This window comes from Nothobranchius furzeri, chromosome 5, assembly GCF_043380555.1.
Source record: "Nothobranchius furzeri strain GRZ-AD chromosome 5, NfurGRZ-RIMD1, whole genome shotgun sequence".
Taxonomy (NCBI): domain Eukaryota; kingdom Metazoa; phylum Chordata; class Actinopteri; order Cyprinodontiformes; family Nothobranchiidae; genus Nothobranchius; species Nothobranchius furzeri.
In genome coordinates this window covers 45,015,903-45,035,312 of record NC_091745.1, presented here as the reverse complement: position 1 = coordinate 45,035,312, position 19,410 = coordinate 45,015,903, and the positions used below count along the sequence as shown (strand labels likewise).

General features: G+C 42.0%; 1 protein-coding gene across 4 annotated transcripts in view; it reads right to left on the bottom strand.

Annotated features, from left to right (window-relative positions):
• adcy2a (adenylate cyclase 2a) overlaps positions 1–19,410 on the bottom strand; it is a 90,499-nt gene that overhangs the window by 31,546 nt on the left and 39,543 nt on the right. For 2 of the 4 annotated variants that reach the window (XM_015949128.3, XM_015949131.3), the window contains 13 exons: positions 19,003–19,152; positions 16,150–16,298; positions 15,845–15,956; positions 11,086–11,213; positions 10,639–10,797; positions 8,625–8,757; positions 8,369–8,542; positions 8,234–8,277; positions 8,012–8,092; positions 7,710–7,788; positions 7,485–7,582; positions 7,292–7,376; positions 1,150–1,287 (listed from right to left, as the gene is read on the bottom strand). In XM_015949128.3, coding sequence (XP_015804614.2) covers positions 1,150–1,287; positions 7,292–7,376; positions 7,485–7,582; positions 7,710–7,788; positions 8,012–8,092; positions 8,234–8,277; positions 8,369–8,542; positions 8,625–8,757; positions 10,639–10,797; positions 11,086–11,213; positions 15,845–15,956; positions 16,150–16,298; positions 19,003–19,152 — 1,530 coding nt within the window. The remainder of the gene's footprint in view (positions 1–1,149; positions 1,288–7,291; positions 7,377–7,484; positions 7,583–7,709; positions 7,789–8,011; positions 8,093–8,233; positions 8,278–8,368; positions 8,543–8,624; positions 8,758–10,638; positions 10,798–11,085; positions 11,214–15,844; positions 15,957–16,149; positions 16,299–19,002; positions 19,153–19,410) is intronic. The other 2 variants (XM_015949129.3, XM_015949130.3) reach the window with 2 other exon arrangements.

The following is a 19,410-nucleotide window of genomic DNA, read 5'->3' as shown; positions in this document are numbered from 1 at the left end:
TTATCACACAGCTTCCTTTCAAAGCCTGGGGCTGCTGCTCCACCTTTATATGAGCCTTTATGTATTCGTCTTTACTCTCCATAAAAATAAACCTTGATCAGATAAATCTGAAGGAAGGGAGAAAAACTAACAATAAAAATGTTATGTACAGCATTTTATTATCAGCCTGTGCAAATGATGTTCATATAAGCAATACAAAAGATGCTCAATATTCAGAACCGAGAACACCAGAGATTCATTGCTGCAGTTGATTGTTTGGTGAAACACGAAAAACTTTTAGTAAAAAAAGTATAATAATTATTATATATAACAGATGAGTATCATATTAAGACCCAGTACACATGTAGCTGCATATCCCACAAAACAAAGTGATTGTTCTACAATTTGGCCTGTCATCCACATGAAAGTGAAGTTAAACGGCACCAAAAACGAGTCTTTCAAAAACTTCAACCAAAATGGACAGTATCAAACTCTCCATTATCAACATTCACTTGTGTACATTAATATTCACGGTTTTAGGTTTAAAAAGGTCACTGCCTCCCAAAAATGCTCTGACGAAACCTGTGTCTACTTGCTTATTTTTACATGCTCAGTAACTGCTCTGTGTAGTAGACCACAGGTGAATGACAAGGTTAGGACAGTTCTTGTCCACCATCTAGTAATTCCACATCCAAGGAATATTTTTCGACAAAGACAACAAAGATTTAGGGAACTAAGGATTTGGCGTGCCTGTGGATGTAATTCACAATGCATAGGAGTTTTTTTTTTTTGCTGAAAACAGCGTGGTTTGATCCGTGTTTTTTTTTTCTCCCAAAAATGGGCAGGGGAGGATGTTCAGTTTTATAACAACACGGCTACATGTGCACATGGCCTAAATGCCCAAAATGGCTGCTGAATGTCTTATAGCGTGGCTCAGCTCTTGTTGAGGTTAAAAAAAATCTACTAGGGTTTGTTTGGTTTGCAAATGCATATTTTTTTACTGATGCCATGACAAACAATGTATTTACTGCTTTTGACTGAAAACATATGAATTTCCTTTAACTATGAATGAAATTGCAATACTCAGAATTTCTTTAAAACATCTTGATATTTTTTGTGAAGTCTACTTTTCTGTCTCTCTCAAAACAGTATCTGCACATAAAAGCTTACCATGTTGAAGACAGCCATTATGAGTATTAGAGCTGTGGTTGTCATGGTGAGAGTGATGCGGGGCCATGGCTTGTTGGCAATAATAACTGATGACCTCAGCAGCCACATCCAAGATGTAGATGTACTTTTATTGCAGTGCTGCAGACACACACACACACACACACACACACACACACACACACACACACACACACACACACACACACACACACACACACACACACACACACACACAAAAACAAATGTAAGAAAACATCAAAATTTAAGATACTACAGGAATCAGAAGCTGAAACAAGTCATGAAGGCATCACAAAGAAGAGGCAGTAAAGAACAGCCACACGTGTGATCATGGATGTAGTTTTGACCTAAAAAGTTTGATTGTGTGTGTGTGGGGGGGGGGGGGGGGGGGATACAACCAGCATGAGGATGTATGGTAAGTAAGTGCGGCAAGTATCCACAAAAATATGAATAAAACTACGGCCTAGAGGCTCTTTTATGCAATGTTGGGCATGCAGAACTGTCAAGTACATGCCATGGTCTGCGTCTGTGTCTTCCCTCATGTGTTCTCCTTCCTCTAGGTTCCCATTTTGGGTCTCATAAGCACCCTCATGTGTCCTTTGTCTGCATCTCATTTATGTGTCTTCTCTTGTAGCTCCAACCTTTTTGTCCCCAGCTCGGTGTGTGTGTGTGTGTGTGTGTGTGTGTGTGTGTGTGTGTGTGTGTGTGTGTGTGTGTGTGTGTGTGTGTGTGTGTGTGTGTGTATGTGTCCTTCCCAGTCAGGTCTGGTGTCCTGCTCTGCTCCTCTCATTAGTGCTTTCACCTGTGCCAGTTCCCCACACACCTGCTCCTCATCTCCTATCACTCCAGCCCCAGTGTATAAAGCCTCTCCTTGTCTCATTGTTCTTGTCGGTCCACTGTTGCTGTCAGTGTGACTTATTCTGTCAGTCCTGCTCGTTCCTTTAGTGTTTTTGAATCTCCTGATCATCCCCTGCATTTTTGGACGTTGGCTTCCTGCCCCTTTTGGTTTTTATGTTCGTTTTGGGTTCATCCTAAAATAAAAGGATTTTTCTTTTTCTACTCCTGCCTCGTGTCATCCTGGGTATCTGCATTTTGGGCCCGAACCATCCTCCATAACGTGACAGTACACAGGTGGAAGGAACAGCCAATCACATGTTAGCAAGTATCAGCAGAGCCAATAGTTCAATGAGTTCTTGGATGGTTGTAATGAGAAACAAGCCTGAACAAAAAGCAATTGTTTTCCACTTAGTCCCAGTGCTCAGCCAGTGTCTAATTATTATGGTGTAATATTGTTTTTGGATGGTAAAAACTGCAGGGGACAAAAATTGAAAGTGGGAGGGACATGTCCCTCCGTGCCCCCCAAAACTATGTCCATGCATGTGATCCAATTTCAAAATAAAAGCAGAAATACAAAATCCACGTGACTCTTTTTGTTCACTAAATCTGCAGTGGTCTTTAGTTTAAATGGATGTTAGCCGAAGGAGTGAGGAGCAGAAAACGGCTTGATTTGTCTGACTAATTGATTTGTCTGACTAATTGAGATTCATGTTGCTCAAAAACCTTGCCTCTGATTGGCAACATGACTCTACCACAAATTCAATGCAATCCAGTTTATTTATATAGCACCAAATGAATCACAAGAGTCGTCTCAAGGGACTTCACAAAGTAAACATTCCAGTACAGGTCAGTTCATTAAGTCAGACAGTAAAACGTTTCCTATAGAGCTCCGGACCCCACGTGACTCTCAGTTAGTAGACGCCATTTTGGCAGGTAAAAAAAGGTAAACAAACACATGAACGTGAACGGGATTAGCTTGGATTTTACTTCGTTGGAGTTTACTTCACACTTTAAAACCGAAGAAATCGTTTTATATAGTCAGAAATAAAATCGACCAAACATCTCCGACCCTTACCGTGCCCCTGGGATACTTTTTAAAAATGCCAAAAGCTGTCGGAGCGGACTTCTTACTGGACCTGGCCGGGGAACCCCTTGGGATTCCCCCGGAGGAGCCGGCTCAGGCGGCTGGGGAGAGGGAAGTCAGGGCCTCTCGACGCTACTGCCCCCACAACCCGACTCCGGATAAGCGGATGAAAATGGATGGATGGATGGACAAATAACAGATTTACACACATAAGTAGTTTAAATAGAGTGCTGTGCTGTTTGAATGTATAAACTGAACGCCAAGAGAAATCACTAGTTTGATTTTTTTTTCCGTGAATAAAATAAATATGTCAGGCAGGAGCGTCTCAGGATCTGTCTGAGAGCTGTCTCGGTGAGACAGATAATTGCAATCCAAAGTGCTTTTTATGTGTGATCTGGCAATTGATCAACCATTGCTTAAAAATTAAATCCAGCTTAGCCGGTTAATTGCTGTGATCATAAAACACGAAAACGGCAGCACGCAGAAATCACGAGGCAACGTTTTACGTGATGTTTACTTGTTGCTATGAGTAATAAGACAGAAAAAGCCACGCCAAAATAAGTTTAGGAAGCCCGCTAAGAATCGTAATAAAAGCATTTAAAATAAATACCATCTACAGTTGAGGAAACGTTAAAGTACCTGATATGAAGTGGTCACTGCATAAGTGAAATCCTTTACTCTCGGGGTCCCACAGTTTCATTTTAGCCCAGTCACTAGTGCGTTTTATTACAATGATCCAACGTTTGTGGCGCTCCGGATCTTTGGGAATCCTGTAGAAGGATCTTCCCTTGACTTGTCCCCATCTGTTCTGGCATCCTGGGGCACAACAGGAATCGACCATATTTCCCGTGTGAGATTTATGACAACAAATAGTCTAGCTGCCGGCTTCTGCCTGCCAAAATGGTGCCGTTTCGATTTGAACTGTTGCATGCCGGGAGAAGTGACGTCAACTCCCGGAGCTCTATATGAGGAACCCAGCAGATTGCAACAAAATACTGACTAGTGTCAGTGTCTTTACAGCAATCCTCACACCACTGCCTCTGTACACTTTGCAAAATCGATGTTTTATCTCAAAAAATAACATTAGCCTGCATGTTATGGAGGTGCTAATGCTAACTATTAGCTTCTACTACCTGAGACACGCCCTGCTCTCTCCTGGCTCAACAAAGGCCTTCCCCAGTTGCAAGCCAAGATGGGCGAGTCCATGAACGCAAATTCACATGACTGTTTGTTTTTCTGACCTGCGCGATTCCCTTTCCAATTTCCTTTGGTGGCTAAAGGAAAAAAGGTTGACTAATTTCACGTTCAGCCTACATGTGAAATTCAGTATAATTCTCACATGAGGAGTCCCTCTGGGCTCTGTCCTTGGCCCCCTTCTGTTTACACTCTACCTCTTGCCCCTGGGTGTCCTCCTTCAGCGTCATGGTGTTAAGTTCCATTTTTATGCAGATGACTGCCAGATCTATTTGCCCCTTTCTCAAAAGGCAGAAGGCTCTGTGTCTGTGTTATTGGACTGCTTAAGGGAAGTTAGGTTATGGATGGCCACTAATTTCCTCTACCTAAATGAGTCCAAAACTGAGGTCATAACACTCAGCCCTGGTGAAAAAGCTGGAGGAGGTGGCGAGATTGATTTCTTTTCCTTGGCAACTTGATGCAACCCTTAAATTAGTGGTTGTCTGGGCATGTTTTTTTAAAAATCTGAGATGTCTATCCAAGATAAAACTTTTTTTGTCAAGAGCACATTTGGAAACAGTACTCATGCTTTTCTCTTGCCCCACCTCGACTATACTGTACTGCGTTGTAAGCTGGATTGAGTTAGGCTGTAACTGCAAGGCTCCAGCTAGTCCAAAACTCTGCTGCAAGATTTCTGACTGGGACTAGAAGGAGGAACCATATTGCCCCAGTGTTAGCTTCTCTGCACTGGTTCCCGGTGTATGATTGGGCAAGATTTGAGATCCTCCTCCATGTCTTCAGGGTGCTGTAGGGCAGTGCTCCCCCATATCTGGCTGCTTTGATACAGCATCATGTCCCCTCTAGGGTCCTTCGCTCTGCTGAGCAGGAGTTGCTGGAAGTTCCCCACTCTAAACTGAGATCTGGGGGGACCGGGCCTTCTCAGTAATGGCTCCAACCCTGTGGAAAGAGCTTCTTCTGGCAGTGAAGAAACCTCTTTCTCTTCAGGAGATTGTCTTGCCTGAAAACTCACTTTTATCTGTTAGCTTTCCCTCAACACCCTTGTCACTGGCTTTTGTATATATATTTTTGTACTGCACAGCTTTTAATTGCCTTTACTTGTATTTATCGACTATTTTTATTCTCTTTTATCTACTGTTGTTTTTATCCTTGCTTTTATGTGCTGTTCAGCATCTTGGGCCTCCGCTGAGGTGGTAAAAAGTGCTATATCAATAAATCTGATTGACTGATTAACTGGTATTTCAAACGAACAAGAATAATATGTTTCTCACTGAATCTCACTTTTAATCAGTAAATACAGTTATCAAGAGGGCAAAGTACAGGAAATACTTTGATTTGTCTATTTTCTGAGGCCATCGGTAACATGTTTCCTTGAACAAAATGATCAGTACAAATTAACCCTCCACAGTGCAGCCATTACCATTTTAATATGTCTATATATTGTTTATTGCCAAGCTGTTGTTGATGCTAGAAAATACTTTCACGTTCTCCCACAAATGTTGGCGAGGTTTTACAGTCAATTGGTTTTCCTCTTTACAACACTGCCTTCAGCTCCGTGTGATTCATAGTGAAACAGCGAGAGTGCGGCTCAAATCATTTACTTGATCATCTGCAGTCATCTGAGCATGGCCGGAGCTGAGTGGATGTGACATCTGAATAGCTCAGAGATGTACATCCCATTCCAATAAACTAAGGATGGCACATTGTATTATGCACTGAGGGGATTACTGAGAACTGCAGAGCACTTGGAGGATCTTTCTGTTCTGAAAACATGGCATTTCCATTCGATTTTCTGACCTTTACAACCTCCACTCTAAATAGCTGAAACTCCGTCCGCCATCAGAATTACAGCTTTATCGAGACTAGTTCATCAATGCGTAAAGACTACTGAAGCCACCAACAAACAGCACATGAGGTTAAGACAGCCCATTTCTCTATGCATACATTAATGTATATTGATTAGCAGTGATGTCCTAAAACAGGACGGCAGGACTTTATTAGATTAATGGCTCATTATGGTAATTTTAGTTTAGATTGTCTTGTATACACTACTTTTTTGTACAAAGTACGGTTGAAAGCGAAGCAACCAATGGTCAGTCAGCAAGCCGTAAGGAATCAAAGGAGATACAGACAGAAATGTTTTTTATGAGTGCATTAGCTGTTCCACAACAAGAAGTATGAAAGCAATGCAAACGGTCTGCCATGCCAAACATAGTTGACACCGGGCTACGAGTTTCCTGCAAGGCTTCTCAACAACAGACAGCATCCACAGGGAGCAGAGCTCAGAACCAAACACCCGACAATCCATGGCAGAAAAAAGAGAACAGCTTTCCGATGCACAGGGTTATACCGTTTTCAAACAGGTCCTTTTTCTATCATTCACTTTCACAGCTCTGCATTCATTTGATCATTTAGAAGTAGATGGATGGGGAGCCTTTCATAATGTAAACCTCATTCTAGCAAAAGCACAATAAAAAAGCATGCTCTAAGTTGTATTTAAAGTGCTAACATTTAGGATGACGATGCAAATTTTACTTGTAGAAATGACTGCAATGAGAAGTTCTTAGATGACTTATTGAGCTATTGTAATGGATTGCTCTCTACAGCAGACTGCACAAATAACTTTGAGACCACACACACTAACAGAGAACACATGATCTTAAATATTAAACATGAAAAATAGTAAAATGTACTTTCTCTGCAGCATTAACGCATCTTCGTGCAGTCTGGACAAACACTAAAACCCCTGATGAACATAAAACCACTGAGCCTGCATGTTTAGGAACCCATTTTGTCCCAAGGCCACATCTAAGTACCACTGGGGGTAATTTTATGGGCTGGTAATTGACAAATGGGCACTTCTGTGTTTTTGGTGCAACATCAGCATAATCACTGAAAGCATAAGAGGTCTATTAAAACTTCTGATTAAAATAACAGCTTTAAAATATAATAGCACAGTAGAAAAGTGGTACAATGAAAACAACATTTGCAGTAAATGTATCTGTGACTCACCAAGAAGTGTCCAATGAAACATATGAACAGTATCGCAGACAGGATAAGAAAGGCCATTCCGAAGGATATTCCCAGGACAGCCGTCCTACAGGAATACATGTTAAATTTAGTTCACGGCTTTAATATTACAGGGAATAAAATTAATAAATGTTTAATACAAATGAGTGTAGGAAGAAATATAAAGATCACCTACTTTGGCAGGACCAGAATCTGCACAATGAAAATACAGAAAAAGATCAAGTAGGCACAGGTGACGTAGTATTTGAAGGCTGGTAAAGTCGTTGCTCTGTACTGAAATGTAAAGAAAAATAAGATCATTCAGAAGTCTAACTTTGCATTCAGACACTAGCAGTTCTTTGCAAGGTGACTCTGGACAAAATGACTAATGACTATTTCTCCTCACTTAGGTGAAGTTTACCTTTCTTACCTCTTTCTCTAACGATCTGTTGTGAAAAAACAGTGATATTCTTTGAATGTCCTCAGACTTCAGCCACTGTCTGGGAGTAAACATTTAAACAGAACATTAAAAAGAGAAAACAGAACATGTGTGAAACACATCTACGTCTAAACTTTCTATGTTAGATACATCTAGGCTATTATCTGAGCGCAAATGAAGGCCTTCAGAAACTTTAGCAGTGGCTGCTATTTAAATTTAAATTGAAATAAGACAAGTTAGAATTTTGTAGCATTTTAAAGAGTAACTTTAAAAATGAAGGTTACTTTTGGGAATTTATTCCATCAAAGGTCCTGATCATCCTCTCGTTGAATTCCTCTTCAAACCGTTTCTTCTGTGACTTTGTCCTGTGATGGTTGACAACAATTACAAAAAGACGGTAAGCTCTCTAGTAAAGGTCTCTGCCATTTTATATTTCTTGTAGACCTAATGTCTGTCAAAAATAATACTGATAAAAAATACTTCACTGGAGCTACAACTCAGCTTGCCTTTCTGATCTTCTTTTAAAGTGATGCTGCCCCATCGGCACATCCTAAAAAGAGTGCAAGAATAGTCAGAGAGAGAGAGGGTTGGCAGCTAGAAATGAGCTTCCTATCTCATAAAAAGACACAACAAATACACACAGTGCTGATCTTGCCATTCTCATTAGTCATGCTGTCTCTGTGATGTAAGTTGGCAAAGGGCTTGGCTGCTCCCCATGACTCCAGGTAGCGGGTCATCCTGACTGAGGCTCTCATCTTTGCTCCATAAATAGCGTGTCTGGGTCGGTAATGATGCTGTGGGCTCCAATGCTCAACCTGAACAAACGTGAGGAGAAATGTCATTTCATGATGTTCTCTTGGAAGACCAATATTCACTTTACGCCCCATAAACTCTTACCTTTGGATTGATAACCAGATAAGTGATGACTCCGTGTTCCTTTAGATAAGGATCTCTCTCTTGTCCATCTCCATCCTCCACCTTGTAGGCACCATTCAGGTGCTCCAGAGTCACTGATGTGATGTGAACTCGCCTGGAAATCAACTTTTCAGTTAATTGCCCACTAGCAATGTTGTCAGTGATTAAACATGTCAATGGTAGTAAAAGCTGATTGTTTGCAAATGTTTAAAGTAACTTCGCAAATGTTTAAATGTGACTATCCCACCCTGTTCTATGATATAAAGTAGGTAATTTTTCATAATCGATATTCCCCTTAAAGAAGGCCTTCACTGACAGACCAATTTGTACTTTTGAAAATGATTGGTCACTCTGAGTTTAGCATGCAGGCAGAATGTGAAAATTCTGTCCTACACCTACTTTCTGCATTCACTTCTGACAGAAAATAGATGGTGAAACTCTAGGATTTGAAAAGCCTGTGGGATTAATGAAGTCTATTCTAATCTATTCTAATTCATTCAGGCTTCTATTTGTGAAAATAAAATACCAATGGCATACAAACAGAGTCAGTGGTAGATTTGTGTTGCTGTTAACGAATCTGAGGTGAGATGTTCAAATATCAGGAAAAAAGACTGCAAATCCTGCTGTCTGAAGCTCTCTTCTGATCTGGTGATCTTCTAGTTTCTGAAACAAGTGTTCCCAACCTTTTTTCTATGACGAGCCCCTTGCCTGTGTCCAAGATAAGCCAGGACCCCCAACCACAACTGCTACCTGCATTCATACTTAGAAGTGATTAATGTAAAATCTCATGCAGACATAAGAGGTATAATGTCACGAACTCCTCCGGTTAACTACATTTCCCAGCATTCTCGCCACCACTTCCCAACATTCCCGCCACCAACGTGGCTTGCCGATGTCATCACGCCAACCCTATTTACGGAAGCACCGGCGCTCCTTCATCACTCAGTCATCGTTCCTACCAGACATTGAATCGAGTTCTCAGGCTTACCAGCCCTCAAACCCAACACAAGAATCTATCCACGCTGTCTACTACCAGTAAGCCAGCTTCCTTATCCTTCCGGAACTGCTACTCAGTCTCGGCTCTCTCCGAGCGCTGTCTCGCCGTTCCCAGAGTAAAGCTGCGTGCTCTGTTTAACCCAACGCTAGCCACTCTGCGTCTGGGTCACACAGTTACGCCACAGACCATCTCTGCTACGCTTCAGCTCAGCCACAAAACCTGACATATAACTGCTATTTGATTGTAATATTGGGTGTGTTATTGGTGTTTTATGAATCTAAATTTTACAAATGACCTCACAACTTTGACACAGATGCTATTGCAGGGACCCCCTGTAATCTTGAGGAGACCCCCTTGGGGAGTCCCAGACCACAAGTTGGAAATCACTGTGCTACAGGGATGATGAAGATGCCTCAGTCTGCTTAGAACTCCAACTTGGCTTGAATGCTATCTTGACCTGGATTGAATTAATGTCAGTCTGTAAACTTCCAGTGGTGGGAGAAGATGAAGTGGAAAGAAGAGGGATTTATCTTTCGTGTATTGAGTTAAATGTTTTGTCATGCATTAACCTTTACAATACATCTGACTATTGTTTTAGCCTTTTGCAGCGTTAGCAAGGTTGTGCTACCACTGCGAGTGAGATGTTGCTCTGCTCGACTACTACATATTTGATTTATGAGATTTAGAATCAGGTCTGTCTGAGCAGGAACATATCAAATTAATTTCTTGTTGATTAGCGTTACAATGCTATTTGTGTTTGCGTTATGAGGTGTGGCTTTCAAATTCAATTCAAAAATACTTTATTAATTCCAGAGGGAAATTAGAGATTCCACTTAGCATTCAGCTCCTTCCAAAAGGGAGGTGGGGGGACGAAAGCTATAGCCGTTCAAATATAAAGTCTCATCCTCCTCTCCTTCATGACGTCATGATATGGGCCCCAGCTTTAAGGGCTAATACAAGTAAAACTATAGTATTTGCATCATAAGCTTTTACACTCACCCTGGTACACCTCCTGCCTCCATATGGTTGGCCAATGTGACATCATGGGACCAAACATCATACTGCCACTTCTGGAGTCCGATAACACCACACAGAACATTCCCAGAATGTACACCAACACGCATGTTGATATCCACTCCTGTAGCATCTCGCACTTTCCTGTCATGAATCATAAAGTGTCATCCCTAATACAATCTATTCTGACTGGACAAAAAATAGCAAAAGAGTCACATATTTCACATCACATGATGTGATGAAACTCTAACAGGAAAAACAAAACATACTAAAATGGCACATTAATGATCAAGAATCAAAAGGTAATACATATTGAAATTCTGAAGAATAACCAGAAAAACAAATGGAAAGTACTGTGAAACGTTTGAAAGAAAGAGATCATTGTTCTTATTTAATTTCTTTTTGCAGCACTGTTATGTAACAGTTACTTACTTGATAGCCTCACACATGTCCAAACCCATTTTGACACAGTTTTTAGCGTGATTAGGCAACGACTCTGGGAGGCCAGACACACAATAGTAACAGTCACCAAGTATCTTGATCCGCATACATTCGTTTTCCTGCAAATGAAACAAATAGTAAATACCTGTAATAGTACTGACTCAAGCAACTGGTTTTACTACAATTTTGGTTTCATTGAATCCAATGTTGAGGGAGACTTTAATGGTGCATTTACATCTGGGTCAGCTCAGCCTGTTTGAGGACAGCCCATCCTTGCGCAGCCAGTTTACATAGCCTTCTCAAGAACGCCTTCTGTCCTAGCATGTGGGTGGGGCTAAAGAGGCACGGAGAAGTCTATGGTGTCCTTGTTGAGCACCACAAGTTAGTAAACAAAAGTGGATGTGGGCACTGTTGCTTTTGGAGACTCTGACATGCAGCACACAGATTCCTACACTCTCATCTCGCTGAGCAGTGGTGCATTCATAAGCACTCACAGCAGCGGCTGGTCTGAGCTGTAGTCAGAGAAGACGTTTACCTCAATGCACCCAGATTGATTGTGAATTGTGCATGCAGGAAGCTGCCGCTTGCTGACAATTCCACCAAGTTTCGCATTTGTAGGTAGGCGGCCAATTAGTCTTTAGTTGGTGAGGTCAGCATCAAGCGTCGGATCAGCACGAACCATGCACAGATAACATAAATGTAAGTACAATTACCTCACGCTGACCAAGATGTAAATGCGCCATAAGACAAAGGTGTCTAAAGGGTAGCCCGTGGACCATTTGCAGTCAATTCAATCATTTTTTAATTTAGAATTAGACATTTTAATAGCAATCTGCAAACAAGCTAGTTTCTTTTAACACAAACACTTACCCCTCCCCTCGGGTATCTTCATTGGTTCTGTATCCACCAGAACCGGAAACCCACATAGCCAGAAACAAACAGAGCTAAACTCTATTACTGAGCCACAAACCTCTCACACCTGTGTTGTTCTGTAGAAAAATACACAAGTATGGAATGAATGGAGGACCCAGGGAAGAGCATGAGTGCAATGGTTTGGTGAGATTGACAACCAAATGGTCCAAAATTTGCTTTCGGTTTGAAACGTGTTATTGGCGGATGTTTTTAGACATTTTTTTTTATCTCCACAATATATTTATAGCTATACTATGTTAAAAGGTTATGTGACAAAGGGCAGCCCTGGTGGCGTTCAACCCTCACCGGGAACAGGTCCGACTTACTACCGGCTATGCGGACCAAACTCACGCTCCTCTGGTAAAGGGACTGAATGGCCCTTAACAGAAAGCCACCCACCCCATACTCCTGGAGCGTCCCCCACAGGGTGCCCCTGGGGACATGGTCATAAGACTTCTCCAAATCCACAAAACACATGTGGATTGGTTGGGCAAACTCCCATGCCCCCTCCATTATCCTTGCAAGGGTATAGAGCTGGTCCACAGTTCCACGGCCAGGACGAAAACCACATCGCTCCTCCTCAATCTGAGATTCAACTATCGATCATACCTTCCTCTCCAGTACCTTGGAGTAGACCTTTCCAGGGAGGCTGAGAAGTGTGATCCCCCAATAGTTGGAACACACCCTCAGGTCACCCTTCTTAAAGATGGGGACCACCAACCCGGTCTGCCACTCCACAGGAACTGCCCCCGATGACCACGCAATGCTGCAGAGATGTGTCAACCATGACAGCCCTACAACATCCATAGCCTTGAGATACCCAGGATGAACCTCATCCGCCCCCGGGGCTCCACCGCTGTGTAGTTGTTTGACTACCTCAGCAACTTCTGCCCCTGAGATTGGACAGTCCATCCCCAGGTCTCACGGCTCTGGTTCCTCCTCGGAATGCGCATAGGTGGGATCCACCGTCCGACTATAGCCTCAGTTGACGTCAGCAGCCTTGCGACCACCTTGCGACCACAGCTAGCAACAGCCGCCTCAACAATCGCAGAGTGGAACAAGGCCCACTCGGAGTCAATGTCCCCCACTGCTCTCGGGACGTGGTCAAAGCTCTGCCGGAAGTGGGAGTTGAAGACCGTCTTAACAAGTTCGTCTGCCAGGCGTTCCCAGCAGACCCTCACTATGCATTTGGGTCTGCCAGGTCTACGCGGCATCTTCCCCTGCCATCTGATCCAACTCACCACCAGGTGGTGATCAGTTGACAGCTCCGCTCCTCTCTTCACTCGGATGTCCAAAACATACAGCCGCAGGTCAGATGATACGACTACAAAGTCTATCATCGACCTGCGACCTAGGCTGCCCTGGTACCAAGTGTACCAGTGGGCATCCTTATGTTCGAACATGGTGTTCATTATGGCCAAACTGCGGCTTGCACAGAAGTCCAATAACGAAACACCACTCGAGTTCAGATCAGGCGGGCCGTTCCTCCCAATCACACCCCTCCAGGCCAAGCTGTCATTGCCCACGTGAGCATTGAAGTCCCCCAGCAGGACAATGGAGTCCGCTGATGGAGCACTATCTAGCACTCGTCCCAGGGACTCCAAAAAGGGTGGGTACTCTGAACTGATATTTGGCTCATAAGCACAAACTACAGTCAGGACCCGTTCCCCGACCCGAAGGCGCAGGAAAGCTACCCTCTCATCCCCGGGGTAATCCCCAACACACAGGCAGAGAGTCTTGGGGCTAACAAAAAGCCAACCCCAGCCCTCCGCCTCTCACCTGGAGCAACTCCAGCAAAGGAGCGTGTCCAACCCCTCTCAAGGACTTGGGTTCCAGAGCCAATGCAATGTGTCGAGGTGAGTCTGACTATATCTAGCCGGTACCGCTCAACCTCTGCCACAAGCTCCTGCTCCTTCCCCACCAGCGAGGTGACGTTCCATGTCCCAAAAACTAGTTTTCTTGTCCGGGGATCGGACCACCAAGGCTCCCGCCTTGGTCTGCCACCCAATCCACATTGCTCCAGACCCTTCATGTTCCTCCTGCGGGTGGTGGGTCCACAGTTGGATGAGCCCATGTATCCGGTTCGGGCTGGGCCCGGCCGGGCCCCATGGGCGAAAGCCCGGCCACCAGGCGCTCGCTCACGGGCCCCAACCCCAGGCCTGGCTCCGGGGTGGGACCCCGGTAACCCTCCAGGCCGGGTACTCCGACTCTTTGACTTTACCTCCATGAAAGATCTTGTAAGCCAATCTGTTTTACAAATTTGCTATTGCAACTTTAAAGCAGCTTTAACAAGTTTTGCGCTGAAAGCAGCCATTGGACCATTTGCTGTCTGTCTCGCCGAGCTGCCGCACTTCCACACTTCCCTGGGTCCTCCATTCATTACGCACTCACATATTTAGCAGCAGAACACCACTGGTGTGAGAGGATTGCGGATCAATAATATCAGAGTAAGAGAAACAGCCGGCTGCTACCACTTCAACTTTAAGACAAACACAATTTGAATTCACAGACAACAAGAGATATTTGGACTTAAAAAATGGCAACTGGTGTTTAGCACTATCTCATTTCATTTGGCAACACAGGTTTCTGGTTCTAGCAGAAGTCTCAGGGAAGATACCCGAGGTGAGTGTTCAGTGACTGTGTTTGCATTCAAAATCTAGCATGTTCTGCAGATTTGATATAGCAGCGTTAAGATTCAGATGCAAAGCCTAACAAAAGCAAAATTACATCAATTTCTGTAAATAGAAAAACAATAAGTACAGCATACTAACCCTAAACACAAACTCTCAATAACTTAAAACACATATTTATGAGCACCATTCAAAAAACATGACTAAATGCAAGAAGCACTATGGAAAAAAGAATGGCTCATATCCTGGTTTTGGTAATTATAACAGTATAAACGATATTTTGAAAAAAAATCTAACCATCCCATTTATGGATTTTTTTTTCTATTCTGTTATTGTTGCAAACATATGAGACTCTTCATGTCTAGCATCTACAAAGATTTAAAGATTGTTTTCTTTAAAAAAAAAAAAAGCTCAAATACTTTTATTATTTACATAAAATTATTGCTAAGTTTTTGTTCAGTTAAGGTACAAAAGAAATGCTTTCGACTTGGCCTTTTCGGCTTGTTCATCAGAAAGCTTAGCCTAGTGATCTAGACCAAATTCTTGCTTTGCAAAGTTTGGTCTAGGAACGCTCCACTGGAACCTCTGCAGCCCCTACAGCATTCTGGCTAGCCAATCACAGCTCTCTAGAGGGGTTTCAAACACATAAAGAGCTGTGATTGGTCCATAATGGTGGGCCAATCATAGTGCTCCATCTGCTTAGTGAACAAATCAGAGCTTTATCCGCTTTGTGGGCCAATCAGGGCACTCTATATGCCTGGTGGGTGGGATGATGCAACAGAGTGAAACAAGAGTATGTCACATTCATTGTCCAGTAGCATGCGGAGGTCATTTGAAAGACAACGGTAGAACCCGCCCCACAACCGGGAGCCGTCAATGGAGCATTGCCAGACTAAATAATACATTTATTTAGTCTGGCTTGCCAGGCTACAGAAAGCTTGGACACCACTTCTTTATAGGATGTGAATGCAAACAGATGAACTGCAATAAATCCTGATGTCTACAAATTGTTAAGTTGTTGTTTTTATTATTTCTCGTTGTTGTTGTTTTATTGCAGGCTCTGTTTCCCATAGACCCTGACTATATTATGCAACAGAACATTGGGATTCATGACACTGAATGAGACAAAATGTACTTTTCAATTTGGTGTTCCTGGAGCTTATATGCAAATGTTTCAAAATATACAATATTTAAAATGTAATCAGTACCTTTGCAATTTGATCAAATTTGCCAAACAGCTCATTCAGCATGTACACCAGTTCTCCAGGAGAACAGTCGCTGGCCAGCCGCGTGAATCCAACAATATCTGCATAGAGAATACTAGAGATAGAAAGAAAGACCAATCAAAAAAATTATGCTTTTTACATTTTTTAGAAAAGATCATAATTTTCAAACCCAATAATTGTCTTCTGTAAATGTATATTTCATATGTAAATCAGAACTCTTCAATTAGATATTCCAGGAGAGAACATGTTTGTTTTTGTGTAAATGATGAGAATAAATATCGACATGCCTGACATTGGTGTGTCTCTGGACATAGAGGTTGTGAAAATTGTTTGTGTTCTCAATCTGGCCAAAGTTTGGTCCTTTTAGTCTCTGAATGATCTCAGCTTTCATCACACGGGCAATGTGAGCTGGCAGCAAAGACAACAGAAGACGTTCCTGAAGGCACAAAAAGACAGTTGCAGGGATCTTCATGAAAGCTGCAGATGATTGAGCTGAATATTATATTGTAAAAGACATTCCCTAACTAGTGTCAAGAGTGCCTACACACTTTAGAAACCCTCTGATTTTAGGGAACTACAATTGTAAAAACTCCTTAAATGCTTTTTAAAGAGGTCCTTCACTGGGAAAATGTTTTTACTTATTATTTTTGAAAATGTCACTGAGTTTTTCATGCAGGCTGACCATGAAAATAGTCTCCTACACGTATCTCCTGCGTTAGCTGACAGAGATCTACGTCACACTGTCGCTCTTAACATTCATGGCCTCTCCCATCTTGAGTCACCACTGGGAAGGCTGTTGTTGGTTTAGCGTCCAGGAAACAGCAGAGAACGCCTTGGTTAGCAGAAGCTAACCATTAGCATTAGCAACTCCACAACATAGCAGAACTCCTTCAGGTTGGTTTAATTTGTGGAGAGAAAACACCAACGTTGCAGAGTAAATTGAGTCCGTAGCTACGTTTACTTGGGCAGAATAAATTACAAATAATGCCCTATCAGATAAAAAATTCTTCATATAAACATTTCAATCAGAATATTCTGTTCTGATTTGGCCCAATTAGAATGACATTTCATTTCGATTGAGAGAGGTGGTTTTGTCCGATCATCATTCCAATTGACATCCATGTAAACACCCATTCGGAACAGAAGTGGTCCATAATGGGGGAAGGGAGTAAGTCAACGGACAAAGCTGGAGAAGAAAATAAAATGCGAGGAAAAAGACATGCCAAAAAGATGGCATTTGTTTACAAATATTTCTGGGAAATACAACGCTGCACATGCACAACTGATATATCTGATTGAATGCTTGATGCATGTATACTCACGGCATGATCAGGTCATTTCAGTTAGTGTCCATATAAACAGACATTTGGAACATCCGATTAATCAAGATTTGAATTGGATAGGGGAAAAGTGGGCACTGGAGAGTGCCACCAAAACCCAACCAGAGTCAATGCAGAGTGAGCAACTGTGCCCATTTTTTTGTGCAACCTATGGTTGCAACAACCAGCGCGCTATTGAAAAAAGATTACTTGGGAAAATAGTATAATTTTCTAGCCTACCTGTTGGGATTTTATATTTTATTGTATTTTTACTTATTTTATTATATTTACATTATATTCATCATGCCATGTGTCTCATTTTGTGAAAATGCATAATAAAAAGTTTTTTTTAGCAGGATAAGCACCTTCTTCAGTAGAAATACCTGCTTTGGGGGGTGAATGGGAACCCATCCAAGATGGCTGCTCGCTGCTATGCCAACTCCAACAGGCAGCGCCAGTCCACATCGCATCTACATATATGATGTCTGTGGAAGTTACATTCAGCTCTGGCTAAACTCTCCCTGCTGAAGCAAGCGCACCGGGGCTTTTTTTCCCACAGTATGACTTTTAAGATATTCATTCCTTCTAGAGACCACTGCAATTTTATTAAAAGTATGAGTGAAGGACCTCTTTATGGCAAACCTCTTGGAGCGATCAAAAAATGAGCAAATATTCCAACTTGGAAGATACTGATCTTCATGAATGGTTCAGTGTGAATGAGAGAATTTACTACCTTAGATTTGTGTTAATGATAAAATTACACATTTGGAATACTCAAACCATAAATGTACCCACCTTCCATACAGCAGTGCACTGTGGTTGAAAGAATGCAGCAAACAGCATATATTATGAGTGCGCCGCTTAAAAGAACAGTCTGCACGGTTACTACCATCTGTCACTAGCAAAGCTGCAGCCAGCACTCCAGGGCTCCTACGAAACACCTCACCCAAGGCATTTTGAGCTCTACTCGTGGCAGTTCAAACAGCAGAAGCTCAATTCACCAACAGCTAAACAGCTTCACTGAATGCCCGGGATTTTGAAACAACAGCTGGACATACAACATGTATTCATAGCTCCATGTCATGAAAATTTCATCGTAATCATAAATACATACAACACATTTCTAAATGCAGTTAGAAAAGCAACACAGTAAGAACACACCAAAGATGTCTAATCATTAATAATTGATCACTTAATCATTCTTACAAACATTCCACAAAACTGCACATAATCGTTAAACCTTCTTGAACTGTAGATTTTCTCATGGAGAAAATATGCATTAAAGGTTTTTGTCAAACCGAGTTTTATGTTCCAGTCAACTAATTTTCCATTTTAAATGTTGCTGGTTCTCTGATCTTGTCACACATCTTGTCTCAGCCTTTTTATCACCACGCCTTTGTTTTGTTGCATTCCTTACCCAGTCAGTCCAGCATTTGGGCTTCGTAAACCATGGGTTTTTTGTTTTTAACAGATGTCTTCAAAAGTTATAACACTAAAAAACAATATTGCACATGTAATATGCAGAGCTGACTGGTCTGAATAACTCAAGCTTTACGTTGAGCAATATAAATGCAACAAGCGTATTCATAATTAATGTTTACACAGATGAATGCAGTGGGGCTGTGTGAGATTTTGGATGCAAAATTTGCTGTACCTAAAACAACACTGGCAGGCTAAAAGCAAAATGTTTAAAGAAAGTAATGTGGAAAAAAAATACTTAAATTTAACTAAGACCCTATGTTTCCCAGATTCCCCAACCTTTGTAAAACAAAAAATCCAAACACTATGTCTCCACCAGTACATCAGGAGTGATCACAATACCTGCTGTCTCTTCTCAAACTCCAGTTTAATGGGTGACTTGATGCAGTTGCAGGTGTCTTGGTAGGTTTGCTTCAGTGCCAACTCCATCAGATGCTTGTGGTATGCACCAGCCAAGTTGCCGCACACAAAAATTATAACGTTGGCCAAAATCTGTGCAGGTACAAAGACAAACAGTACTAAAGTAAAAAATCACAAATTTACCAAAAGGATCAAGTTCTACTTGAAAACAATATTTTAAAGGTGTGGTTTACTCATTTATTCAATACATTTGCAGTGCCCTCTGGAGAAAATCAGTGCCTTTTGAGTCACTTAAAAATAGCTATGATGCTCCTGTTCTAAAATGTAGAAGTATGCTGGTGGAGAGGTGGGGTGAAAATAGTAGGATTACTCATTATTATTAATTATATG